The sequence below is a fragment of the Vulpes lagopus genome, chromosome 10, assembly GCF_018345385.1.
Source record: "Vulpes lagopus strain Blue_001 chromosome 10, ASM1834538v1, whole genome shotgun sequence".
Classification (NCBI taxonomy): Eukaryota; Metazoa; Chordata; class Mammalia; order Carnivora; family Canidae; genus Vulpes; species Vulpes lagopus.
The window spans coordinates 90330373-90357728 of NC_054833.1; the positions used below are offsets into that span (position 1 = coordinate 90330373).

At 46.2% G+C, this 27356-nt stretch overlaps 1 protein-coding gene across 8 annotated transcripts in view; it reads left to right on the forward strand.

The window, feature by feature from the left end:
* FANCA (FA complementation group A) overlaps positions 1-27356 on the forward strand; it is a 58851-nt gene that overhangs the window by 14746 nt on the left and 16749 nt on the right. For all 8 annotated transcript variants that reach the window (XM_041771165.1, XM_041771158.1, XM_041771161.1 and 5 more), the window contains 19 exons: positions 1092-1174; positions 1716-1749; positions 2411-2477; positions 4226-4338; positions 5504-5580; positions 5908-6049; positions 6298-6431; positions 13416-13526; positions 14641-14736; positions 14843-14902; positions 15943-16031; positions 17173-17233; positions 17313-17362; positions 22112-22188; positions 24425-24535; positions 24772-24908; positions 25315-25385; positions 25773-25869; positions 25946-26133. In XM_041771165.1, the coding sequence (XP_041627099.1) occupies positions 1092-1174; positions 1716-1749; positions 2411-2477; positions 4226-4338; positions 5504-5580; positions 5908-6049; positions 6298-6431; positions 13416-13526; positions 14641-14736; positions 14843-14902; positions 15943-16031; positions 17173-17233; positions 17313-17362; positions 22112-22188; positions 24425-24535; positions 24772-24908; positions 25315-25385; positions 25773-25869; positions 25946-26133 (1798 nt within the window). The remainder of the gene's footprint in view (positions 1-1091; positions 1175-1715; positions 1750-2410; positions 2478-4225; positions 4339-5503; positions 5581-5907; positions 6050-6297; positions 6432-13415; positions 13527-14640; positions 14737-14842; positions 14903-15942; positions 16032-17172; positions 17234-17312; positions 17363-22111; positions 22189-24424; positions 24536-24771; positions 24909-25314; positions 25386-25772; positions 25870-25945; positions 26134-27356) is intronic.

Genomic DNA, 27356 nt, shown 5'->3' on the forward strand with positions numbered 1-27356 from the left:
TTTTATTTATTCATGATAGACATAGAGAGAGAGAGAGGCAGAGACACAGGCAGAGGTAGAAGCAGGCTCCATGCTGGGAGCCTGATGCGGGACTCAATCCCGGGACTCCAGGATCGCGCCCTGGGCCAAAGGCAGGTGCCAAACCACTGGCTCCTTTTTGTTTAAAGTAATCTCTAGGGCAACCCTGGTGGCTCAGCGGTTTAGCGCCGCCTTCACCCCAGGGCCTGATCCTGGAGGCCCAGGATCGAGACCCATGTTGGGCTCCCTGCCTGGAGCCTGCTTCTCCCTCTGCCTGTGTCTCTGCCTCTATCTCTCTGCATCTCTCTGTGTCTCTCATGAATAAATAAATAAAATCTTTAAAATAAAAATAATCTCTATATCCACCATGGGGCTTAGACTTTTTTTTTTTTTTAATATTTCTTTTATTTATTTGACAGCACAAGGAGGGGGAGTGGAAGAGGGAGAAGCAGACTCCCCACTGATCAGAGAGCCCAATGGGGACTCAATCCCAGGACCCTGGGATCATGACCTGAGCTGAAGGCAGACAGTTTACCCAGGCACCGTGGGGTTCAGACTTAATTCCAAGATCAAGAGTCACATGTTTCCAACTGTGGCAGCCAGGTGCCCCAGATACTACTTTGTTTTAAGAGAAAAATCCTTCCCATAAACTTTTTTTTTTTTTTTAATTTTTATTTATTTATGATAATCACAGAGAGAGAGAGAGAGAGGCAGAGACACAGGCAGAGGGAGAAGCAGGCTCCATGCACCGGGAGCCCGACGTGGGATTCGATCCCGGGTCTCCAGGATCGCGCCCTGGGCCAAAGGCAGGCGCCAAACCTCTACACCACCCAGGGATCCCCCTTCCCATAAACTTGATTGATTATAAGTATTTCCCTTTCACATAGAGTGGCAAGAAGCCAAGTGTGGTCCAGGCAGGGTTTGGGTTGCTTTGCTTTGTGTGTGGAGTGTGGAGTGGGATGGGCTGATATGGGTCCTCACCCTTCCAGTTGTTGGGAAGCAGGTATTCAACATGATCCACAACTGTTTGGAGACCACAGTGCATCTGAATAATTGGGTTTTGTGGTTTTCAGATTTTGTGCAATTGTTTGTTTTGAGAGGATTTCAGCAAATCTCAGATCCAAGAAGAAACATGGAGCCTGAACGGATGGCGCAGGTAGGAGGAAAAGTAAATGTGAAGAGTCTGGAATTGGCTCATTACAGAAGTGGAAGTTCCTGGACCATTGGCCCCACATTTCAGTCTATAAGGTTTGATAGGAAATTTGTTCTGTTACTTTCCTGGGGTGCTTCATGAGTACTGTCATTCCCTACGTCTGGTGGGCGTGAGGAAGTGGAACAAAGCAGAAGCATCCCCTGCCATGTTCTAGTTTGCACGGTTCTTAAGGGTGAAGGTGTTTACCACAGCCCAGAATCTGAGGGAAGGGAGAAGAGAGCTTTTTAGCAGCAGAACTCTACACCAACCCCGTGAACCAGGGGCTGTGGGAGGCCAGCACTGTGTGGTCATGGCCCTGGGCCATGCTGAGAGAGGTCCTGGGGATCGCAGTGGATTCTTTCAGAAAGTCTGCCTTTTCACTGGCAGAGTCTCCCTAGTTCGGGGTACCGTGTGGAGGCACTTTCTCATTTTCCCGTGGGGTGACCGCTGGTTTGGGTGATGCACGGAGGTGAGTGACAGTGACTCTTGTGTTCTATTTTGACAGCTCGCCGTTGCGGTGCTTCGGAGGATGCTGATCTGTGAGTCATGTGCTGTATTCTCCAGACTGGGCAAGAGCTAGTTTGCTTATTAGGGATTCTCAGGGTTTCCTGCCTTTCCACTTCAAGTATTCACCTGAACTTAGCCTCTACTGCTTCTCCTGGGTTTTAGTTCTTGGTGGCTATGCATTTAATCTCCAGAGCTGTAAATGATAACCAGTTTAACGGTGAATTAGGGAAGTGGTTTACTGTCTCTGTTTCCATTGCTTTAAAAGACTTGAGTCTTAAAAAAAAAAAAAAAAAAAAAAAAAGACTTGAGTCTTTGGTACCTTTAGGATGCTTGGAGGACTTGTACCTTTGGGGCGCTTAGAAGGGCTACAAGGTCTGTTATTTGGAAATCATTACCTGATTTGTCTGGTGATACCTGGTCAGGGATCATTTTTGATGGACTTTTTTTTTTTTTTTTTTAATTTTTATTTATTTATGATAGTCACACAGAGAGAGAGAGAGAGGCAGAGACACAGGCAGAGGGAGAAGCAGGCTCCATGCACCGGGAGCCTGATGTGGGATTCGATCCCGGGTCTCCAGGATCGCGCCCTGGGCCAAAGGCAGGCGCCAAACTGCTGCGCCACCCAGGGATCCCATTTTTGCTGGACTTTGATGCTGAGTTGATGTGTTTTCTCTTCCCACCATCTGTCCTCAGTTGCTCTCGAGGCTTTGGCCACTGGCCTGCAGGACGAATCCCCAGTGTACAAGGCGGTGAAGTGCTGGTATGTCCTGGGGGCAGGCCTGCTGGTCATGTTTATGGGGTGGTGCCTACTGTCTTAAAGGTCCTATGTATTTGAAACACTCCTGAAGTATCAGTGGCTGATTCCTGAACATACGTTCTGCCATTGTGATGACATCCTGTGAGAATGATCGCTGGAAAGCTCTAGAAGCCCTGTGGTCTGCCTGTTCCCTCTGAAGATGAGGCAAGAGGCAGGCCTCCTTTCTGTGTGAATCCTCTCTCACCTCGGGGTCTGCACTCCTAGTCTGAGACCAGATTCCTACGGGTTGTGATGTGCCCCTTGTTCTACCCATGGCTCCCTGGGAGCGACCTTGTCCCTGTCTGGGCATGCTCCTCGTGCCTGCCCCCCATGCCCTTTCTTCCCGCTGAGTCTTCTGTGCCCCCCAAGGTCGGCACTTATACTCACTATGTTAGCTTTCTCTCTCTGTGGCTCTTGAAGGTACATGCTGGGATTGGTCGTTGGGGTATTGGGTTTGCTTCACAGTGATGTGGGATGAGACCGGCCGGGGAAACCGGGGAAGTTTTCTAGCATCCTCAGGCCTTGCAAACGTGGCTTTGCTCCTGTCAGTACTCCAGTGATCCTAGACATACTGTCCAATTCTGTACTTCACTGCAACTGTTGATGCAATATTGCTTTGTTTCCTAAATTTTCTGTGTTTTTGTAACACGCCTGACTGCATTGCTCGAGCTTATGTCCTGAGAGTCAGATCATGACTAGATATGTTTTTTCCTTTTTAAGTTTCCTTTTTTAAAAAATGATTTATCTATTTGAGAGAGTGAGCGAGTGCAGTGGGGAGGGGCAGAGGGAGAGGGAGAGAGTTCCAAGCAGAGTTTCCACTGAGCACGGAGCCCAACGCAGGGCTGGATCTCATGACCTGGGCCAAAACTAGTCGCACACCTAGCTGACTGCCACCCTAGAGCCCCTCTTTTTAAGTTGCTTATTTAATTGTCAGTATTTACAATAAAACCAGACTGGTCTGGGTGGCTGCCCTCCTGGCACATGGGGGTTTTCATCCTGGTTCTGTCCCCCAGGAGGGCCAGCAGCACCCCTCCTGCCTGGTGTCTCCTCATGGCTCATGTGACTGGGCTATTCTTCTCCCTGGGGTTTTCTTCCTGAGGAATGGGCCGAACTGTTGGTGACTCTGACTGACACACAGAAGTGCCCTCGGCACCCCACTGTCAAGAAGCCCTGACACCCTGTGTCCCTCCTGACCCATCAGTGACGACCTGCCCATTGTCCTTCCTTCCTGACACCCTGTGTCCCTCCTGACCCATCAGTGACGACCTGCCCATTGTCCTTCCTTCCTTATCCTGTCACGGGATGTCATTGGCATCTGAGTGCCTCTGTGTGCCAGGTACTTTGCACAAGCATGGCTGTTGCCCTGCTGCCCCTGATACCCATTTCACAGATGGGGAGACTGAGGCTTTGTGAGGTTTAGAGGTTGCTGTGGACTGGCCCAGCCTTCCCTTTCCGGCTTCTCTAATCCATGGGCAACTCCTTTCTTTTTTTTTTTTTTTGGCAACTCCTTTCTTATTGGTCTTGAAGTCTGTGGCATGTTGGGCAAGCCTGTGCATCCCTTTAGCTGAGAGTTAGGGGCCTTGAGGTCTGTACCGCCTTGCTGGACAGTAGTCTTTGAGGAGTTGGTGGTGTGTGTGTGTGTGACACTGTCAGTGCTGCTGGGATCCTGGAGGGCCTCTCTCCCTGAGCACCTCTCAATGCTGTGTTTGCAGGTTTGGCATGTTTTGTGGACACACGTTTGGCAGAATGATATCAACAGATTGTCCAAAGAGATTCTTCAGTCATACTCTGACTCAGGTGCTAACCCATAAGCCTGTGCTGAAAGGTGGGTTCTGGGGACCCTCGTGGGAGCATGGGCCCCAGACACAGCTGAGATCATGAGGACACACTATCATCAGATACCCTTCCATTTGAAAGTACACATTCTCATAAAGAACACTCAGAATTAAAGAAGTATGGGAAGGAGAACAGTTAGCCATATCTTCATTAAAATAGGAATATATTTAACGTGTGACCTTTCTTATGGTGTTTTCTCAATAGATGTTGAAAATCTAGGTATTAGACTGAATTCCTAGGTTGTTAGAATAAATTCTGTATCACAAATATTTTCTTTTTTTTTTTTTTTTTCACAAATATTTTCTTATGCACAGTTTGTCCCTGGACGATGTGTGGGTGGGGGACCCTGACCTCTGGTGCAGTTGAAAATCTGCATATAGCTTTGACTTTCCATAACCTAACTACTAATAGCCTTCCTGGTGACAGCACTCGGTGAACATACATATTTTGTATGCATGCACATGTACTATGTACTGTGCTATTAGAATGAGTCAGCTGGACAAAAGAAAATAACATTCAGACATGATAAGGAAGAGAATACATTTACATAGCTGTCCTGTATGTATCAGGAAAACGCTGCATGTAAGTGGACCCACACTGTTCAAGGGTCCACCATAGTTGCAGGCTCTTCTCAGGAGTGGTTGATGCCATGTTAGATCCCAGTGAGTGTCCTTGGGTTGATGGCACGTGCTCACAATTGCTCAGGAGCTGAAATGAACACCTTACCTACTAGGGTTTGTGTGTGTGCAGCATGGTGGCCCAGGCAGGGTCCTCAGGCAGCCCGCATGGAAGCTTTTGGCAGTTGCTATATTGCACCTCCTGAGGGGCTTGGGTAGGTGTCAGTGCCCACTCCAACCACACACAGGCTTTGCAGCGTCATTGCTGATTGCTTATTGACAGCTAAAGGTTAAAAGCAGCAAAATTAAACTAATTGATGGATTAGAAAATAGAGCAAATATGGTAAAGGATTAGCAGCAAGGAATTGGCCAAAAACATACTTGATAACAGAAGATGGTTCACAAATAGATGTTTGCTAATAATTGGGGGGAAAAATGCACATTAAAACAAGGTAGTTTTTTTTGACATTGAAACATAGCCTAGTTTTTCATGATTACTGACTTAACATTTTTGTCTGTTTTTATTCCTGAATGAAGTTTCTGATGCTGTTCGATTGCAGAGAGATTGGAGCTTTGCAAAGACACACCCTCTGCTCAGCAGTCTGTACCGCAGGGTGGGTGTCATGCAGTGTTAAGACCTGCTGCTCCTGTGCTGGGTGGCACTGTTTCCACGGGGCTCTGTGGCTCCCAGTCTGGGGAGAGAAAAGCCAGGAGGCTCCTCAGACACAGCCATCCACACCTGGATCCCTGGGGTCCCAGACTGAACTTACAAAACATCTTCTCCTTGAAAGGAGAATCCCTCCTTACCCACACTGACAAGGGTAGAAGTGTCACGGTTTGGACTCTGTGTTGTGTCTGCTGCAAAGTGGGGTGGATGCGGGGAGCCAGCTGCTTGTTGAGTGGCTTGTTTTGACAGCCAGGTTGGGGAACTTTTGTTTCAGCTTTTTGTGATGCTTAGTCCAGAGGAGTTGATTGGCCACTTAGAAGAAGTTCTGGGAACACATGAAGTGAACTGGCAGCACGTACTCTCCTGTGTGTCTACGCTGGTGATCTGCTCATCTGAAGCACAGCAGTTGGTTCAAGGTACACTTGGTTGGGAGCCCCATGTCTCCTCATCTGGGCCCGTCATCCACCTGTGGTGCCAGCACTGCTTGCCTGAGCCTCATGTAGTTGGCATTTGGCTGCTCTGGTTACTTATTATCCAGTCTCTTGCATGTGGCAGGGGGCATGTATATCCTCCTAACTGGCACGCTCTACCTCCAGCAGAATGTATGCATTTTATTTTACTGCATGTCATGGTCTGCCAGCCATGACCAGAGATTCCCTCCTAGATTGGGTCACTCGATTATTGGCCCGTGCATTTGAGAGCTGCGACCTGGACAGCATGGTCACTGCGTTCCTGGTTGTGCGTCAGGCTGCGCTGGAGGGCCCCTCTGTGTTCCCATCCTATGCAGACTGGTTCCAGGTGAGCTACCTCTTGGCAGTCATTGCCAGGACCCTGATTGCCATCCTTGCTACAAACGCATTCTGTGGGTCAGGGCTATTCCTCTCAGCCTCCCCCTGGGGCTCTGTGCTACCTTGTCCAGGGTCTGGCTGCTCCCCTCATTAACACATTGCCCACGCCATCAGGTCTCTGGGGCAGGGAGTGCCGTCAGGAAAGTGTGAGAACAAATGTGGCTGCTGCTGCCTGCACCATGTATTGCGTCCCAGGGGAGTGCTCCTCAGCTTCCTGGGGTCTCCTCTCTGTTTCTGCCATATCCATGTTCTTGGCACGTTTGTGCAAATGTTCACAGACCCACTGCAGTCCCACTTCTGAGCTGGTGTCTTCTAGACATCAACTTTGAACGTTGGGTGTATATAAATGTGTCGTGGAAAAAGCTGTCTAATTCTCTGTACAGGTTTTGGGTTTTCCTGCCACACCACCAGGGAGGTGTAGTTGTTGCTTCTTTGTGGGGAGCCAACCTTACTCTAGTTCTGAGGGTGGCTGCACCTGTAGCACCAGTGTGGTAGCCTGCCCTGGCCCAGCCTCTGCCTGCTGGGCCATTGGTACAGGACAGGTGGTCGTGGTGTTCTTTCTTTATTCCTTTATTCCGTGGAGCTGCTGCTTCTTAGCCCTGTGTTCCCCCAGCAATGGGCCCAGAGGCCCCTGCAGGATGCACATGTCCACAGCCTGGGTACCCTTGGAGGTCACACAGAGCTGGCCTATTTCCTGCGTCTGCCAAGAGCTGTGTGCCTAGGTGATTTGGTCATAAGCAAGGTGTACCCCAGTCCTGTTTTTTTTTTGCTCAGTTCCCCGTGACATAAGGACAGGAGTGCTTCAGAAGTGCTGTTGGTGGTGGGGTTTCTTATTTTGTTTTTTCTTTTACCTTTTAAATTAACTTTATTGAAATATAATTTATAGAAAATGCATCCAATGGTTGGGTGAGTTTGATAGATGTTTAGTATTTGAAAATTGTTTTAATCTTTTTTAATTTTTTTTTTTTCCACTGAGGAGGGACCACTTTTTTTTTTTTTAATTTTTATTTATTTATGATAGTCACAGAGAGAGAGAGAGAGAGGCAGAGACATAGGCAGATGGAGAAGCAGGCTCCATGCATCGGGAGCCCGACGTGGGATTCGATCCCGGGTCTCCAGGATCGCGCCCTGGGCCAAAGATAGGCGCTAAACCACTGTGCCACCCAGGGATCCCTAATCTTTATTTTTAAGAATATTAATGTAAATAGACCAACATGATTTTAAATTTGAGCCCCTTGGGGTCATGAATTATGGTTCTTAGCTCATCACAGTGTGCTTAGATGTACTTTTTCTAATGAAAATAACTGTCTTTTACCTGGAGTGACACTAAAGGCTGTTGCAGATGTGGGGAATCTGTCTGTTACTTTAGATTCTTGATGTAAATACTTCAAATAAACTGTGCATCTCCCCTAGGGGCTTGTTTGTATTCCTGTTTCCAGGATGTCATGGAGGCTCCCACTTTTTTTCTTTTTAAGATTTATTTATTTATTTATTCATGAGAGACAGAGGCAGAGACACAGGCAGAGGGAGAAGCAGACTCCATGTAGGGAGCCCGGCGTGGGACTCTATTCCGGGTCTCCAGGATCACGCCCTGGGCTGAAGGAGGCCCTAAACTGCTGAGCCACCTGGGATGCTCAAGGCTCCCTCTTGAGTGGATGTTACAATGAGTCACTAATCCTTCCATGTAGACAGATTAGAGGGAAGGAAATGCTGCCCTTGTACTTGAGTGGGAGCTGAATGGTGATGTGGGGCGGTTTTCTTGTCATCTGATGGCCTTTGTTGTTTTTTTGTTTTTTAGTTTTTATTTTAATCATCTGGCACTGAGGACAAGTACACTTCTTTTCATCTTTTTTTAAAAATTATTTATTATTAATTAATTAATTTATGATAGTCACACACACACAGAGAGAGAGAGAGAGAGAGAGAGAGAGGCAGAGACACAGGCAGAGGGAGAAGCAGGCTCCATGCACCGGGAGCCCAATGTGGGATTCGATCCCGGGTCTCCAGGATCGTGCCCTGGGCCAAAGGCAGGCGCCAAACCGCTGCGCCACCCAGGGATCCCCATCTTTTTTTTTTTTTTTTTTTTTAAGATTTTATTTATTTATTCATGAGAGATAGAGAGAGAGAGGCAGAGACAGAGGCAGAGAGAGAAGCAGGCTCCACGCAGGGAGCCTGACGTGAGACTCGATCCCTGGACTCCAGGATCAGGCCCTGGACTGAAGGCAGCGCTAAACTGCTGAGCCACCCGGGCTGCCCAGGACAAGTACACTTCTTAATCCCGAACGCCTCTTCCCCCATCCCCCCATCTCCCTCACCTCTGACATTCTTGGCAACACCTGTTGTTTCTTGTGACTGATTTTAACTTTTTTTGACAGGTGTGAGGTAGTATCTCATTGTGGTTTTGGCTTGTATTTCCTGATGATGAGTGATGTTGAGCATCTTTTCATGTGTGTTGGCCATTTGTTTGTCGTCTTCGGAGAAATGTCTATTCATGTCTTCTACCCATTTTTTAATTGGATTCTCTTTTTTTGGGGGGGGAGTATTGAGTTGTGTAAGTTCTTTATGTATTTTGGATACTAGCCCTTTATTGGATATGTCATTTACACATATTTTCTCTTGTTCTGTAGGTTGCCTTTTAGTTGTATTGATTGTTTACTTCGCTCTATAGAGGCTTTTTATTTTGATGAATTCCCAGTAGTTTATTTTTACTTTTGTTTCCCTTGCCTCAGGAGACTTATCTAGAAAAATGTTGCTACAGTCAATGTCAGAGAAATTACTGCTTGTGCTCCCTTCTAGGATTTCTTTTTTTTTTTTTGGTTAAGATCTCACATTTATTTATTTATTTTTTAAAGATTTTATTTATTTATTCATGAGAGAAACAAAGAGAGAGAGGCAGAGACACAGGCAGAGGGAGAAGCAGGCTCCATGCAGGGAGCCTGATGTGGGCATTGATCCCGGGTCTCCAGGATCAGGCCCTGGGCCAAAGGTGGCACTAAACCACTGAGCCACCTGGGTTGCCCCAAGATCTCACATTTAGATCTTTAATCCATTTTGAATTTTTTTTTTGTTTGGTGTAAGAAAGTGGTCTAGGTTCATTCTTTTAGCTGTCCAGTTTCCCCAATACCATTTGTTGAAGAGACGTTCTTTTTCCCATTGGATAATCTTTCCTGCTTTGTTGAAGATAAATTGATCATAGAGTTGTGGGCTCATTTCTAAGTTTTCTATTCTATTTTCTTCATCTGTCTGTCTGCTTTTGTGCCTGTACCATATTGTCTTGATCACTACAGCTTTGTAAGATTTTTAAAATTTATTTTATTTTACTTTGAAATTTTTAAGTAATTTTTAGACCCAACATGGGGCTTGAACCTACAATCCTATGATTGTTATAGCTTTGTAATATAACTTGGAAGTCCAGAATTATGATGGCTCCAGCTTTGTTCTTTTTCTCCAAGGTTGCCTTGGATGTTTGGGGTCTTTAGAGGTTCCATACAAATTTTAGGATTGTTTGTTCTTTTTTTTTTTTTTTTTTTTTTTTAGGATTGTTTGTTCTGTGAAAAATGCTAGTGGTATTTTGATAGGGATTGCACTAAATCTGTATATTACCTTGGGTAGTATGTTTAAGTATTTTAATGATATTTGTTCTTCCAGTCCATTCTCATGGGATGTGTTTCCATTTCTTTGTGTTCTTTTCAGTTTCCTTCATTAGTGTTGTATAGTTTTCAGAGTATAGGTCTTTCACCTCTTTGGTTAGGTTTATTCCTAGGAATCTTAATGTTTTTTGGTACAGTTGTAAAGGGGTTGTTTTCTTAATTTCCCTTTCTGCTGCATCATTATTAATGCATAGAAATAGAAAAAAAATATGGATGTTGATTTCATATCCTGTGACTTTACTGAATTTATTTATCACTTCTAGTTTTTTGGTGAAGTTTTTTTGGGTTTTGTATATATAGTATGTCATCTGCAGATAATGAAAGTTTTACTTCTTCCTTACTGATTTGGATATCTTTTATTTCTGTTTGTGGTCTGATTTTTTTAAGTACTATGTTGAATAAAAATGGTGAGAGTGGAAATCCTTATCTTGTTCCTGATGTTAGGGGGAAAGACTCTCAACTTTTCCCTTTTAGGATGATGTAAGCTGTGAGTTTTTCAGCCTTTATTATGTTGAGGTATGTTCCCTCTAAACTTAATTTTGCTGAGGGTTTTTGTCATGAATGGTGCTATACTTTGTCAAATGTTTTTTTCTGCATCTATTGAAATGTCATGTGATTTTTTTTTTTTTTTAAGATTTTATTTATTTATTCATGAGACACACACACAGAGGCAGAGACATAGGCAGGGAGAGACACAGACTCCATGCAGGGAGCCTGAAATGGGATTCGATCCCGGGACTCCAGGATCACACCCTGGGCTAAAGGCTGGTGCTTAGCCACTGAGCCACCCAGGCATCCCTGTCATGTGATTTTTATCCTTTCTCTCATTGATGTGATGTGTCACATTGATTTGTGAATATTGAACCACCTTTGCAGCTGCAGAATAAATTCCACTTGATCGTGGTGAATGATTTTTTTAATGTATTGTTGGATTCGGTTTGGTAGTATTTGTTGAGGATTTTTGCATTCATGTTGATCAGGGCTGTTGGCCTATAATTCTTTTTTAGTGGAGTCTTTATCTAGTTTTGGTATCAGGGTAATGCTGGCTTCATAGAATGAATTTGGAAGTTTTCCTTCTTCAGTGTTTTTGGAATAATTTGAAAAGAATAGGTATTAACTCTTTTTAAGTGTTTGGTAGAGTTCCCCTGTGAAGCCATCTGGCCTGGACTTTTGTTTGTTGGGAGATTTTTGATGACTGATTCAGTTTCTTTGCTGGTTATGTGTCTTGTTGAGGTTTCCTGTTTATTCCTGTTTCAGTTTTGGCAGGTTATGTGTTCCTAGGAATTTATCCATTTCTTCCAGGTTGTCCAGTTTGTTGGCATGTAGTTTTTTATAATAATGTCTTAAAATTGTATTTCTGGGGTGGTTGGTTGTCACTTCTCTCTCATTCGTGATTTTATTTGGGTCCTTTATCTTTTTTTCTTCATAAGTCCGGCTACAGATGTAATCATTTTTATTGCCTTTTTTTTTTTTTTTTTCCCAAAGATCCAGCTCCTGGTTTCATTGATCTTTTTTGTTTTAGTTTCTATATTGTTTATTTCTTCTCTAATTTTTTTAAGTACAACTAATTTATTTATTTATTAAAAGATTTTATTTATTCATGAGAGACAGACACAGAGAGAGAGGCAGAGACATAAGCAGAGGGAGAAGCAGGCTCCATGCAGGGAGCCCGACATGGGACTTGATCCTGGAACTCCAAGATTATGCCCTGAGCTGACAGCAGATGCTCAACTGCTGAGCCACCTAGGAGCCCCTCTTCTGTAATCTTTATTATTTCCTTCCTTCTGCTGGTTTTAGGTTTTGTTTGTTGTTCCTTTTCTAGCTCTCTGCGAGTAAAATTGTATTGTTTGAGGTTTTCCTTTTTTTTTTTCCTTTCTTCTTAAGGTGGGCTTTTTTTTTTTTTTATAATTTTTGGTTTTATTATTTTTTTAATTTATGATAGCACACAGAGATAGAGAGAGGCAGAGACATAGGCAGAGGGAGAAGCAGGCTCCATGCACCGGGAGCCCGATGTGGGATTCGATCCCGGGTCTCCAGGATCGCGCCCTGGGCCAAAGGCAGGCTCTAAACCGCTGCGCCACCCAGGGATCCCAAGGTGGGCTTTTATTGGTATAAACTTTGTACTTCAAACCACTTTTCCACATCCCGGAGATTTGGGGCTGTTGTGTTTTCATTTTTGTTTGTTTCTGTGAACTTTTTTTTTCTTCTTTGACTTCTTGGTTGACCCACTGATTATTTAGTAGCATGTTTTACCTCATGTATTTGTGGTCTTTCCACGTCTTTTCTTGTGGTTGATTTCTAGGTTTATAGTGTTGTGGAGTTTGTTCTGCTAGTCTTCAGGTCGATTTCTGGGGCATTTGGGATAATTTGATAGTTATCTGGTTGTGTTCATGGGATGAGGTGAGCCTAGGGTCCTGCTCTGCTGCTATCCTCCTCTACCTGGTTGCTTTTTGTGTCTGCACCACCTCCTCTTAGAAGAACTATGTCGTGCACTTTGGCACAAGTGCTGAGGGCCTCAGATGCAGTGGCGGTGGCTCTGCTGGTGAGCTGGGCCGGGGCAGGGCTGTGTGTGGCTAGGGGTTCAGTTGTCTTGGCAAAGGCTCATAGTGGCACTGCAGGGCTGATACCCGTTCCGAAATCACTAGCACTCCCTGGGCACCCTCAGTTCCTGGCTCTCTGCAGTGTTGTGAGGGGTGACCCTTCTTGGCCACTCCTGCAGTGACCTTGTCCCCTCACAGAAGAGTCTGGGTGATACCATGCGTTCAGAAGTGGCTTCATCATATAGAATGTGTTTGTTTAGGAAAGAGGCCTTTTCAGGGCTGCTAATACATTGTGCTCCTGAGAGTCACAAAAAGATAACACAGTTACTGTTTTGTATAGGAATATATTTTTAATTAAAATAAAAAACTTTATTTGAGAGAGAGAGCGGGCACGAGCAGGCAAGAGGGAGAGGGAGAAGCAGGCTCCCCATGGAGCAGGGAGCCCAAAACAGGACTCGATCCTAGGACGCTGGGGTGATGACTTGAGCTGAAAGCAGACACTTCACCGACTGTGAGCCACCCAGGCGTCTCTTTATTTTTGTTTTAAATGAACTTTCAGCCCATGCTGTGAGGCATGCAGAGCCACAGAGCTGTGGCATTGTGAGATTACAGGAGGCCAAGCAGCTGTTTCCCTTTGGATGCAGTTGAGCCTCTGTTTCTGCTGTTCTGTGATATGTACCTGGGTGGGTGGCACTGCCCCTTGTGGAGCCAGCCGCCTGGCCTCATGCCCCCCTCTCCCTCCAGGCCTCTTTTGGGAGCACAAGGGGCTTCCACAGTGGCAGCAAGAAGACACTGGTCTTTCTCTTCAAGTTCCTGTCAGACCTCGTGCCCTTTGAGGCTCCAAGGTACATGCAGGTGAGCAGCCACCCAGGGCGCCTCAGGCAGGGGCAGTCTCACCACTCACCATCCTGCTGGTTTTCCCTGATGCACACGTGCCAGCTAGGGATATGATTGTGCACTTGGCATGGAAACCATGTTTATGATGGTAAAGTGCCCAGGAACCAGCTGCTTGTCCATCCCTAGGAGGTGGTTGGTGAGCACTGGTGTCGAGTGGAGGGTGATAGCACACAGCCCCCCACAAGGATGAGACAGGTCTATGTGCTGGCATAGAAGAATGTCCTTGGCACCCACTTGGTGGGAGGAGCATATATGCGTATGGCACAGCCCCATGTTCGTTTTCTTAAAATGATAGATATTTTCTTTCCCTCCCTCCCTCCCTCCCTCCCTCCCTTCTTGTAGGTTCAAGTTTTTACTTAAATTCCAGTTAGTTAACATATAAAATGGTGTATTTTTATTTTGAAGGAGAATCAACAGAATATACCCCAAAGTGCCTGTGGCCATTTCCTTCCAGAGGTGGAAGACATTACACCCTTGTATAGAATTTGCATTTTTTATAACAAAGCTGTATGAATCTCATGATTAAAGATGCCTTATTGGAAGCTTTCTTTTTTAATTAGATAATGATGCCCAGCATTCTATGGAGTGTAGGACACTGGAAACTGATTCTTCTTTTTGTAATTAAGAAATTTGTATTACATTCCAAAGAATACATGTGACCTAAGGGACATAGACTAGAGACTGTATCATCACTGAGTGAAGCTCAAAACTTCCAGCCTGCCCTGAGGGCTGGACCCTTCATCTCCCTGGGGCACCACTGTGTTTGTGCTGCAGGAGACGGGGTGGGGGTTTGGGAGGGTGAGGAGGGCAGGGGAGTGGGGTTGGGGGGTGGTGCCAGGGTCAGGGAGGGGCTTGCCTGGCCCGTTTCTGAAGGAATGTGCACAGGTACACTTGGAGACTCTCAGCTGTGATTTTTGTCTGTTTTATCTCTAGCATTAGCCCCCTGTGGACTTTGGCTAATCCTTGACTCTCCTGCCATCCACAGGAGTACAAGTATCCAAAGCAAGCTGTGCTGTTTCCCAAGAAAGTCACCCATAGGTCATGGGCTGACATAACCCTGCTCTGCCCACAGGTGCACATTCTCTACCCCCCGCTGGTGCCGAGCAAGTACCGCTCTCTCCTCACAGACTATGTCACACTGGCTAAGACGCGCCTGGCTGACCTGAAGGTGAGTCTTGGCCTCCCCGCCGTTCCACTCCCCTGCAGCAGTGGCTTCCTCATCCTCTCCCCACAGAGGCCAGGGCCTTATGCTCCTGACCACATCTCCTCTTCAGGTTTCAGTGGAAAACATGGGCCTCTACGAAGATCTGTCTTCAGCCAAGGACGTCACAGAGGTAATGTCACCTCGGTTCTGCTATCACCTGTGGTCTCTTGCCTGTGCTCATCAAGCACAGGCTCATTTCCTGGGACTCTGAGCCTTTTCTCCCTAGTATAGCTGGAGGATGTGAGTTAAATTTTCAGAACAGGAGCAAAGCAACTTAGTGTGTGCAGGAAGGTTTGTCTTTTAGATCTTCATTCATGTGGATTTGCATTACAGAGGCTGTCTTTAAAATGTGACAGGAGAAAGATCCTGTATTTTTGAGAATTACAGGAAAAAATGTTAACTATATTTACATAAGCCAAATGTCAGATGGTGGTATAGTGTGTGTATATGTTATTTTAAGACTTTTTTTTTTTTAAGATTTTATTTATTCATGAAAGACCCATTGGTTGGGGGGGGTGCGGGGCAGGGACAGACACAGGCAGAGGGAGAAGCAGGCTCCATGCAGGGAGCCTGACATGGGACTCGATCCTGGGTGTTCCAGGATCATACCCTGGCCAAAGGCGGTGCTAGACTGCTGAGCCACCTGGACTGCCCATTTTAAGACTCTCTTACTTAAAGGTTGTGAGTGGCTGGAGAGTCCTTACGGCTGCCATTAAAATATTAGGTGAATATTTTAAGTATTTAATGTTGGTGTCTATTAACATTGCTGTCAACATATGTTCATATGTTGTCATTTCATAATTTTTTTAACTCTCAAAAATTAAGTTCCTTCCCCTTCCCACTTCAGAGTTTTTCTTTGGAACCCTGTATTGTCCTAGGGCAAGCCCAGGGGGTGACAGAGGTTCCCAGCGGTGTTGACTGGTCCCTGGGGTGACTCTTTTGAGGTGTGATCTTTCTGAGACCTTGAAGCAGCAGTCGGTCCCTTTCCGTGGACTCATTGTTTTTGGTTTGTGGCAATATCCCCTTGCTGTGTTGGCAGCGACCATATTGTCCACCTTGAAATGGCAGGGTAGTCTTTGTGCTGCAGGGTAGGCTGATGGCACCCTTCTCTGCTCAGTCTCTTTTCTTTCACATCTTTTGTTCTTTCCCATCTTCCCTGTGTGGAACCAGCCCCACAGCCAAGCGCACCAGGATGTGGAGAAGGCCATCGCAGTGTTCGAACACACAGGGAAAGTCCCTGTTGCCGTCATGGAGGCCAGGTAGGGCCATGCTTCCTGGAGCTGTCCCGTCTATTCTCAGCCGCTTGGAGCAGGGTGGCTGTTGTATTTGTGGATGACTGAAGGTAGGTGTTCCAGCACCAGTCCTGTAGTGAGGTGGTACCTCAAAGAGCCCTTGCTTTAAAATTCATTTTCTTGAGGAAAAACCAATGGATATTGTTGAGTAGAGCCAACACAGAAGGATGAGATGAGCCCATGGTTTAATAACGATTTTTCATCAGTGCTCCATGGGTGACCAGTGTGGAGCCAGGACTGAACTGAATAGCAGAATTTTGTTGAATTTGGTGTGATCCGGAGACATCTTGAACTCTGGATTCCACCAGTGTGGGCAAGGTTTTTGAAGGTATTGCTTTTCAGAAATGTGAACCGAGTCTAGCTCCCAGGATTTCTGAAATTTACTCAGGTTGCATGGCTGTGTCTCACACAGAGTGTCTTCAAGATCCCTGGGATGCAGGCCCGTTGTCCCTTTGCATGAAATGTCCCAAAACAGTGAAAAACTGTGGTATAGGGGCACCTGGGTGGCTCTGTCAGTGAATGTCCAACTCTTAGGTTTTGGCTCAGGTCATGGTCTTGGTCCTGGAATCAAGCCCCATGTTGGGCTTCATGCTCAGCAGGGAGTCTGCTTAAGATTCTATCTCCCTTTGCCCTCCCCCCCATTCACTGGCTTGCCAGCACGTGCATGTACTCTGTTCTCTTCCTCTTTCTCTGAAATCAATCAATAAATTTTTTTTAAAAGATTTTATTTATTTATTCAAGACAGCCACAGAGAGAAAGAGAGGCAGAGACTCAGGCAGAGGGAGAAGTAGGCTCTATGCAGGGAGCCCGACGTGGGACTTGATCCGAGCTCTCCAGGATCATACCCCAGGCTGAAGGGAGCGCCAAACTGCTGGGCCATTGGGGCTGCCCTCAATAAATAAATCTTTAAAAAACAAAAACAAAAACAACCCTGGTATAATATCACAGCCATATGACACAAATGAAACAACCCATGTGGTGCCACCCTGTGAATGGCAGTGACTGTCTGTGGAAATGGATGTTCTCATAGTTTTCAGGAAGATGTTCTAATGTTTCTGTCATCTGACCGAGTATGTGATGCCTCTAAACGTGCTCTTCTGTGTTGCAGTATCTTCAGGAGACCCTACTACATGTCGCACTTTCTCCCTGCCCTGCTCACACCTCGAGTGGTCAGTACATGTGCTCATGGACTTGGTGCCCAGTTAGCAGAGAGCAGATGTCTGACTTGCATCACATCTTCTCCCACAGCTCCCAAGAACCCCTGACTCCAGAGCGGCCTTGATAGAATCCCTGAGGAGGTATGCAAGGACACGTGTTTCCAGAAGGGCTTTGGACAAATGCAAAAAATTGTGGTTTTTTTGTAGAGAAAAGTGTTTTATCACATATGTTTTTATTGATAAAATATTGGCTCAAAATTTATGAAGATGTTAAAAAGAAAATTTCTTTAATTCTGAATATCTTTTTTTTTTTTTTTAAGATTTTATTTATTTATTCATGAGAGACACAGAGAGAGAGGCAGAGACACAGGCAGAGGGAGAAGCAGGCTCCTCGCAGGGAGCCTGATGTGGGACTCGATCCCAGGACCTGGTTCATTCCCTGAGCCGAAGCCAGATGCTTAGCCACTGAGCCAACCAGGCGCCCCTATTTTTAGCTTTTTTATTACACATTTATAGCTACAAAAATATATGTGTATATATGGACACATCACACTGTGTCACTCTGCAGTTGGCATTTCCACTCACCCTGGTGGCTGTGGGCTCTGGGTCACCACTGAACCAAAGAGTTGAGTTCTGTTCTGTGGCTGCACAGAACAATTCCTTGTTGCACAAAGCGAGGTCCTCATGGCCTGCAGAATACCTGCCTTGATTAACTTATCTATCCCTGTAACAGAGCTCTCAGGTTACCTGAAATATAATGTATTAATAGTGCTTCAGTGAACAGCCTTGCATGTATCTCCATGAAAACTCAGAATTTTTAGTAGAGTTTTCCTTAATTTTATAGATTAATTTGTGTATAGTTGACTTTGTTATGATAACAATGTTTTCCTTCCATGAACATATCTATTTAACCCTTTCAGTAGTAGATTTTTCTATTTTGTAAATTTTTTTTCTTTTTCTTTTTTTTTTTCATTATACTGTTAGGTCCTTAGATTTTGTTGTTAAAAGCGTATCATTTTCTTTCTTTTATTTATGTTTGTTTGTTTATTTATTTATTTATGTTATTGCTGAGGTATAGGTGCTCCTGTATCTAATAACCCTGTTTAACTTATTTCTAATAGGTGCTTGGTAATTTTCTTTGTAGATAATTGCATTGTCTACAAGAATAACAGTTTGTCTTTTCCTTTTTGATCTTTATACCTCTTCATTTTTGTCTCATTGTGTTGGATAGGCTTTTTAGGTATAATATGAAATTGTAGGGATAAGAAGTTAGCATCTTGTCTTGTTCCTGACTGAAATTGGAATGCTTCTCAAGTTTTACCTAGGGACGCCTGGCTGGCTCCATGGTTGAGCATCTACCTTCGGCTCAGGGTGTGATCCCGGAGTCCCGGGATCAAGTTCCGCATTGGGCTTCCTGCATGGAGCCTGCATCTCCCTCTGCCTGTGTCTCTGCCTCTGTGTGTGTGTGTGTGTGTCTCTCATGAATAAATAAATAAATCTTTAAAAATTAAAAATTAAAAAAAATAAAGTTTTACCTATACTTCTATTTGCTGTAGTCTTTTTAAGACTTTTCTTAAAAAGACAGCATAAAGAAAGCATATATTTTCATATGCTTTTTACCATATTAGGAAAGTTCCCTCTGTGAATTTGCTAAAGACTTTTAGCATGAATTTATACTTTCGTTGCATCTCTCTCTTTTTTTTTTAAGGTTTTATTTATTCATGAGAGACAAGGAGAGAGAGAGAGAGGCAGAGACACAGGCAGAGGGAGATGCAGGCTCCATGCAGGGAGCCCTACGTGGGACTCCATCCCAGGTCCCCAGGATCACGCCCTGGGCTGAAGGTGGCGCCAACCGCTGAGCCACCCAGTCTGCCCTTTCGTTGCATCTCTTAAGATGATTTTTGCTATCCTGTAATCTGTAATGGGGTAGATTACATTGACTTTTCCACTGTCCTTGCATTCCTGGATCATTTCCTACTTGGTAATGATTTCTTTTTTCCTTTTTTTTTTTTTTTAAAGACTATTTATTTATTCATGAGAGACAGAGAGAGAGAGGCAGGCTCCATGCAGGGAGCCCAATGTGGGACTCAGTCCTGGGACTCCAGGATCACGCCCTGAGCTGAAGGCAGGTGCTCAATCGCTGAGCTACCCAGGGTCTGCTTGGTAATGATGTCTTATATAGACTGTTGTATTTGGTTTACTGATCCTTTATATAGGATTTTTGCATCTGTGACTCATATTTTTTTACTCATCGTGGCTGCTTTGACTTCAAGGCTATAAGCCTTACCTCTTTCCTGTCTCCTGAAACAGTCCATGTAATGCAAGGATTCTGTGTTCCTTTTAGTTTGGTGAAGGTTGGCTATAAAGTCATCTGTTCCTAGTGTCTGTTTTAGAGGCAGACTGTTTTTTTTTTTTTTAAGATTTTATTTATTTATTCATGAGAGACACACAGAGAGAAAGAGAGAGGCAAAGACACAGGCAGAGGGAGAAGCAGGCTCCATGCAGGAAGCCCGATGCAGGACTTGATCCCAGGACTGTTGGGATTATTCCCTGGGCCGAAGGCAGGCTCTAAACTGCTGAGCCACCCAGGGATCCCCTAGAGGCAGACTCTTAACAGCTAACTTAGTTTATTTGAATGGTTATTGGTTTAGTTGTGTGTTTTATTTATTCTTGAGTTAGTTGTATATGTTTCTACAAAACCATCTATTTCATCTAAATTTTCAAATTTATTGACATAGTATTGTTTATCACATGTGTGTGTGTATGTGTGCATACATATATATGTATATATGTTTTAAGTAGGCTCCACACCCAACTCACAACCCTGAGATCAAGATCTGAGCTCAGATCAAGAGTTGAACACTTAACTGATTGAGAAACACAGCTGCCCTTCGCTTTTTTTGTAATTCCTGCTAGTGTTAATTCTGTCCTTTTCTTTCTTTTTCTTTTTTTTTTTTTTTTTAAGATTTTATTTATTTTTGAGAGAGAGAGATCATGTATGAAAGAGAGCACAAGCAAGTGGAAGGGGAGAGGGAGAGGATGAGGCGGGCTCTCCACGGAGCAGAGAGTCTGATTCAGGACTCGATCCCAGGACCCTGAGATCATGACTTGAGCCAAAGGCAGATGCTTAACTGACTGAGCCACCCAGGTGCCTAATAAGTTCTTTTTTTTTTTTTTTTTTTTAAAGATTTACTATTTCTTTTATTTTTTTTTAAGATTTATTTATTTATGATAGACATAGAGAGAGAGAGGCAGAGACACAGGAGGAGGGAGAAGCAGGCTCCATGCAGGGAGCCCGATGTGGGACTCGATCCCAGGACTCCAGGATCGCGCCCTGGGCCAAAGGCAGGTGCTAAACCGCTGAGCCACCCAGGGATCCCCTCAGGTGGGCCCTCTGACCTGAAAACTCATCCTTCAGCACTAAGACATTTTCCAGATACTTTTAAATCTTTTGTTATGAAAAATTGAAGAGATAAACGTAGAATAGTGTTTATGTCATGCTCACAGGCCTCTGTACCCCCAACGAAGCAAAGCCCAGACACAGATGTTGTCATTATCTTGTTTCCCGGCAGGTCTTTTTCTGTGTGGTTTCCTCTTGCTGCTACCACTTCGCCAGGATTGTCTTCTGACTTGTTCTCAGTCACGTTTTGCATATTTGGGGGTTTGGGTGTTATTTTCTCTTTTGGGTGTAGCTGTTTATCTCTCTTTCTCAACTTCTTTATTCTCCATTATTTTGTCTTCTAGATCACTAATTCTGTCTTCTGCCTCATTTATCCTAGTAGTCAGAGCCTCCATTTTCTTTTCTTTTTTTTTTAATTTTTTAATTTATTTATGATAGTCACACACACACACACACAGAGAGAAGATGAGCGATGTCTGAAATGCTCTTTTCTGTGAATTTCTCCCATTTCCTCAGATTTACTCTTTTCATTTGCATTGGTTTCTAATCCTTAAATTGAGAACTCTTGACTCTCCAGTCCTAGGGCTGTGGTTGTGCTGTCCTCTACCTGGCTGTGGGCTACAATGGGACCCCCACCCTGGGACACATCATCTCCTTTCCTGGCTCGTTGTCAGGGTTTGCAGCACCATCAGGTGGGCTGGCCTCTCACCTCATTGTTTGTTTCTAGACTGTGTGTCCTCTAGGCCGCACCTTGCCTTTGTCCCATACCTGGGCTGTCATGTGTGGCTTCTGTTCCTCTGAAGGTGACTCTACAGCTCCAGTCCCTGGGCTTGTCCGTGTGTCATGAGAATGTGCTGGCCAGGGGTCCATGCCCTGCAGAGTCCTTATCTTAGGACTTTGTTCTATAGCTCTGTGTATTTTTAATGACATTAATTGGTGTTTTTCTCATTATTACTCATTAAAAGTAATAGAAGTTCATTTTAAAAGTTTGAAAATTACCAAACTTCAGTGAGAGAAGTAAAAATCATTTATGAGGGGATCCCTGGGTGGCTCAGCAGTTTAGCGCCTGCCTTCAGTCCAGGGCATGGTCCTGGAGTCCCGGGATCGAGTCCCACGTCAGGCTCCCTACATGGAGCCTGCTTCTCTCTCTGCTTGTGTCTCTGCCTCTCTCTCTCTCTCTCTCTCTCTCTCTCTCTATGCGTCTCTCATGAATACATTTTAAAAAATATTTTAAAAATTAAAAAAAAATCATTTATGATCTCACTCTCCTGTGACCACAGTTGGCAGGTATTTATATATACAAATTATGAAACAGAATCATTGGATTACATGCATGTAATTTATTTTCTTTCTAAAAATGGGGTTATACTATAAGGTATGGGTAGTAGATTATGTCATGTATTTTGTTTTTTGATCGTTATTGGAATTGTAACCCTGAGAACTAATTTGAGTCATAGTTGATGTGGTTTTCATGTTTTCTCCTGATCCAGAGCAGATAAAATACCCCCATCTCTGTACTCTACCTACTGCCAAGCCTGCTCCAGTGCCGCAGAGAAGAAGCCGGAAAGTAAGGTTAATAGGTCTCCCTGTCCCTGAGATGAGTACCTTTCTGCTTCTCCGGTCAGGAGGTGTGAAGGGGACTCCTCAGCCAGTGCTGGTCTCGCTATGTCAGGAGAGACCCACCTCACTTGTCAGGTCACAGGCTCACAGGCACCCTGAGAAGTTAACTGACAGGCCATCTCCCTGATGTGCTGCGTGAGCCTATGATATGGTTTCTGCTTGCTGTCCTGATTCAGATGACCAGGTGGCCAGGCTTTGAGGCCTAGAGAGTTGATTGTGAAGCAGGGTGTAGTGGGTGGTCTGCGATAGCTTGTTTGAATGGTTGAATTGTTCCATACTGGGTTGGGGATCACTCACCTCCTAGGGATCGGTGGTATAGACCTAGGTCCAGTCTGTGCCAGCATGCATGACACAGCGGTGCTTGGAGCCACTGTGCAGACTTGCTGGCCTGTTCCTGCCATTCCCGTTCTCTTCACTAACAGGGCGATGGTAAGAGGGCCTGTCCTCCACTTGGTGAACAGTAGTGTTTGTTTGCTGGTTTAAGTCCTTTGACTTGTGCAGAGTCTCCTAGGCTGAATGAGGGGGTGTTTTGGAGTTCTATCTGCCAAAAACCTTCCTTTTATGTGCTTGGATAATTTCTCATAGCACAGAGACTCCGAAAACTTGAGAGGGCAAGGAATGAAGGTCCCTGCTCTCACACTTGTTTGTACCAGTGTTGACATGGCTTCCCCACTGTGCTAGGGGTGCCAGGGAGGCTGTAGGGCTGTGTCCAGTGTGTGAGAGGCATGCTCCCCACCGACTCAGCCCTCTGGCCTGCCCTGGAGGCCTTTGAGAACATTTTCTATACTTTTTCTGGCAGAAAGCCTTATGATTTCTGGTTTTGTCTTGTGAGGCTCACTGCATATACCCAGTGTCTTCTCCAGTGATACCACACCTCAAACTTGTTTTTATTTTATTTTTTTAAAAGATTTTATTTATTCGTGAGAGAGACAGAGATAGGCAGAGACACAGGCAGAGGGAGAAGCAGGCTCTATGCAGGGAGCTTGATGTGGGACTCAATCCTGGGACTCCAGGACCACACCCTGGGCCAAAGGCAGGCGCTAAACTACTGAGCCACCCAGGGATCCCCTTGTTTTGTTTTTAAAACATACGTAGTGTGTCTTCCTTTTTGCAATGAAAACTGTATGTTTGGGGAGCCTGGCTGGCTCAGTCATTGGAACATGCAACTTGATCTCAGGGTTGTAAGTTCAAGCCTCATGTTGTATATAGAGCTTAACATTAAAAAAAGGAAAAAAAGAAAAAGAAAAATTGCATTTGAAGAAACATTTTTCTTTTTTTTTTTTCCCCCTTAGAACACACATGCAGGTAGTGGGAAGGGGCAGAGGGAGGGGGAGGGAGAGAATCTCAAGCTGACTCCATGCCCAGCATGGAGCCTAACTCGGGGCTTGATCCCAGGACCCTGAGCATTACCTGAGTTGAAATCAAGACTTGGACGCTTAACCGACTGAGCCACCCAGGTGCCCCCAGAAATATTTTTCTTTTACAAATATGTGATCAGATCTACTCTGTTTTTATAAATCTATGAAATAATATGTTGAGAACTGGTAGTCATCTCTTGTATACTAATTCTTAGCTTTGGGCTCTCTGCTTGTGTCCTCTCTCTCTCTCGCTCTCAAAAAATTTTTTTTAAGATTGTAATTATTCATGAGAGACACACAGAGAGGCAGAGACATAGGCAGAAGGAGAATCAGGCTCGCTGTGGGGAACCCGATGTGGGACTCAATCCCAGGAATCTCAAGCGGACTCCATGCCCAGCACGGAGCCTAACTCAGGGCTGGATCCCAGGATCATGACCTGAGCTGAAACCAGGTGCTCAACCACTGAGCCACCCAGGCACCCTGTAAACAAGTTTCTGATATGGTTAGTGTGCAGCAGTGAGCTCCTTGTAGAGTCCTGGTGCCTCTGTCTGCCCTTTTTTTTTTTTTTTTTTTTTTTTTTTAATTTATGATAGTCTCATTGAGAGAGAGAGAGGGAGAGGGAGAGAGAGAGAGGGAGAGAGGCAGAGACACAGGCAGAGGGAGGAGCAGGCTCCATGACCGGGAGCCCGACGTGGGATTCGATCCCGGGTCTCCAGGATCGCGCCCTGGGCCAAAGGCAGGCGCCAAACTGCTGCGCCACCCAGGGATCCCTGCCCTTTTCACAGAGAAGCCATGTCTAGTTGTGTGTGTGTCGTTATCCCCCAGATGCTGCCCTGGGAACAAAGATGGAAGCCATCTGTGTAGAACCCCTGGGACTGCTTGCAGCTGCGCTAAGAGAGCTCAGAACCACGATGACAGACCCCACCCAGTATGATGGTGAGGACGTTGCTGTGGGCAGGGCTATAGGCAATGGATGTTCGTGGGCTGAGCCAGCTGTGGCCAGAGCTCAGTGGCAGAGTGTGGTAGTTAAGCCTGACCACAGCCATCTGCTTCTGCCGAGCCAGCCCTACATGTGGGGGGCGGGTGGACGTCAAGGATGCACATCGGGCTGTCCCGTCCGCCGCCATCACCTGCATTTTCCTGTTCATCTAAACGCGTTTCTCCATTTGTAGTTTTTTCTGCTCAGATGGCAGTGGTTTCTGAGCGGCTCAGCTCCGCCCTGGGCCTGGGTGAGGAGGATGGCAGCTTTGAGGAATCACAGGTTCAGCTCAATATCTTCTCTCCAGAATTGGAGCCGCAGGACCAGCAGGTAAGTGCAGGATGCAGACAAGCCTCTTTTCCAGCCCCGTGTCTTGCCAGGTGAACTGTGTATGTGGAGACGCCCTTGTGCTGGGCCTGCTTGGCCCCAGCCTATTTGTGGACAAACTCTTTAAATTTCTAAAGAACATGCAGCAGAGGCCATTTGCAGCACCAAAGCCTCAAACGATTTCTTCTTTGGTCCTATAGACGAGGTGTGCTGGTGCTGTTGTCCAATAAGTTTGATGGCTGGACCTGTGGGACACTTGGCCTGAGGTCTTGCAGGATTTGGGACTGGGGTTCTGTGCCAGTCAGTGTGGTGGTTTATTCCACAGATACACTCCTGCTTTGCTGTGTCCGTGGTGTAAACAGGCTCACGCATGTTGCTCCGTGCCCTCTGACCATCTGTCTCTTGTCAGGTCGCGGATCTCCTGTTGACATCTTTTTGTCAGAACCTGATTGTAGCCTCTGGCTTCGCCCCTCCAGACAGGTAGAGGCCTGGGGTTTCGACTGGGTGGTGTGGAGCTGTGCTTGGGCAGCCTGGGTGCTCCGCACAGGTCTCCCTCATGGACTGGGGCTTCTCCCTGTTCTGCATGATGAGGGGCATGGCCGCCCATCCTAGTCCAGCTTTGACCCCAGGCCCTGGGTCCTGCCTTCTGACTTCTGTCCTGGTTGGGGGTCCCAGGTAGCGAGGGGCAGTGCTGATGTCTATCAGGTGGACACCTGGCAGACGTCAGGCATCAGTGCAGGAGACCCCGCTGTTTAGGGAACAGCCCGGTTCCCGAGGCCTCCCCTGTGCCTCCTGCTCATTCCCCACGGGAAGGCTGGGCAGGGCCAGGGCTGGTCAGACTGCTGGTCTCGGTGGCTCCCCCTGCAGGCAGGGCCCCTGGGCTGCTCACTTCGTGACAAGCCTGTGTGGACGCCGGCTTCTACCCATTGTGCTCACCAGGCTTTGCCAGCTGCTCCGTCACCAGGTAGGGCTGCTGCCTCCATCCAGCTGGGAAGTGGGCTTTGTCCTCCTCCCTGTACGATTACTGTTTCCCGTTTTAGGGCCCAAGCCTGAGTGCCTCCCACGTGCTGGGCCTGGCTGCCTTGGTCATCCACCTGGGCGAGCGCAGGCCTGCAGTCCCTGAGGTGCACGTGGCTTCTCCCGCCCCCGTGAAGAGCCTCCCCCTTCCAGAGTTCTTGAGTAGCCTCCTGACGCTTAGGACCGCAGAAGCCTCACTCTTCTGCCTCAAGTGAGCTGTTCCTCCCGTCCCTCCGCATTGCCTCTCCACTCCACAGAAGTAACATTCTGATCACGTAACATTGGCAAAAACTGACACACTCCACAGATAATCACTCTTTAATATTTGGCATATGTCTTTCCAGAGTCTTAAGTTGTATTTGTGTGTGTGTGTGTGTGTGTGTGTGTGTTTCTTTGTTTACAAAAATGAGATCCTACTACCCTAAAACCTGCTTTCTAAGACGTTAACAGACCATAGGCCTCCTTCCATGCTGTTGGGCCATCTTCAGGGGTTGTGGTGAGCGTTACTGGTTTTGTCTCGGGAGCTCCTGGCATTTGGTCGGATCCGTGCCCCTGGTGAGGCTGCTGGGTTTCTAGGGGGTGAGTTCCTGCCCATGGAGCTGCACTGTACAAAGAAACTCATCTGAAGGGGTTGTTTTGAGACCCTTCATCCTACAAATTTGTGCCAACATACACCCCCACAGTTCTCTTATACACCACTGTGGGCCAGACCCACCTGGGGGGAGCCCCAGTGCTGCCCTTCTATGTAGGGGCAGCTGGGAAGTTGATAGCATGGTACATGGGGGTGATCGGTGCTGGGAGAGAGTTGGGCTGGTGAGGGCAAGAGCAGCTGTGCATCCCAGGGTGGGCAGGGCCCTGGGAGTCTAGATTTACTCAGTCCCAGGGTGAGTAGATGGAGGGTCAGGCTAGAAGCCAGGAAGCTCCAGTGAGAATTGTTTGCTGGGCCTGGGATTGCTGTTTGTGAGCAACTCACAGAAAGCTTAAGGGGTGGTAATGAGTGGGCAGACACAAGCACCAGGGTGCTTGCTGTGGTCCACTTGTGCCCCCCACAGTGGGAGGCAGAGTGACCCAGCCTGGGAGCTTTTGTCAACATCAGTAGTCACCACTGGCATCCAGTCCTGAAGGTGGGTCCCATTTCCTTCCTCACACTTTCCTGACGCTCCTGGGCCCCAGGGACAGCCTCTTCCCATTGGGATGTTCTTCCTGACACTTCACAGCCCAACACAGGTGGGCAGAGGCTCCTCCCGAGGCTGAGTTTGAAATTGGGGCTGCTTCTGTCCTGTTCTGGACTTCTTTCAAGAAGGAACAGGGAATGATTTGCTAAGACTTGAGTGAGTGGAAACCCTCTCACATGATGCATCAGTTACGCTCCAGACACATCTCCTAACTTAATTCCTTGTGTTCTGGCTGTGACTGCTCTTCATATGCGGTGAA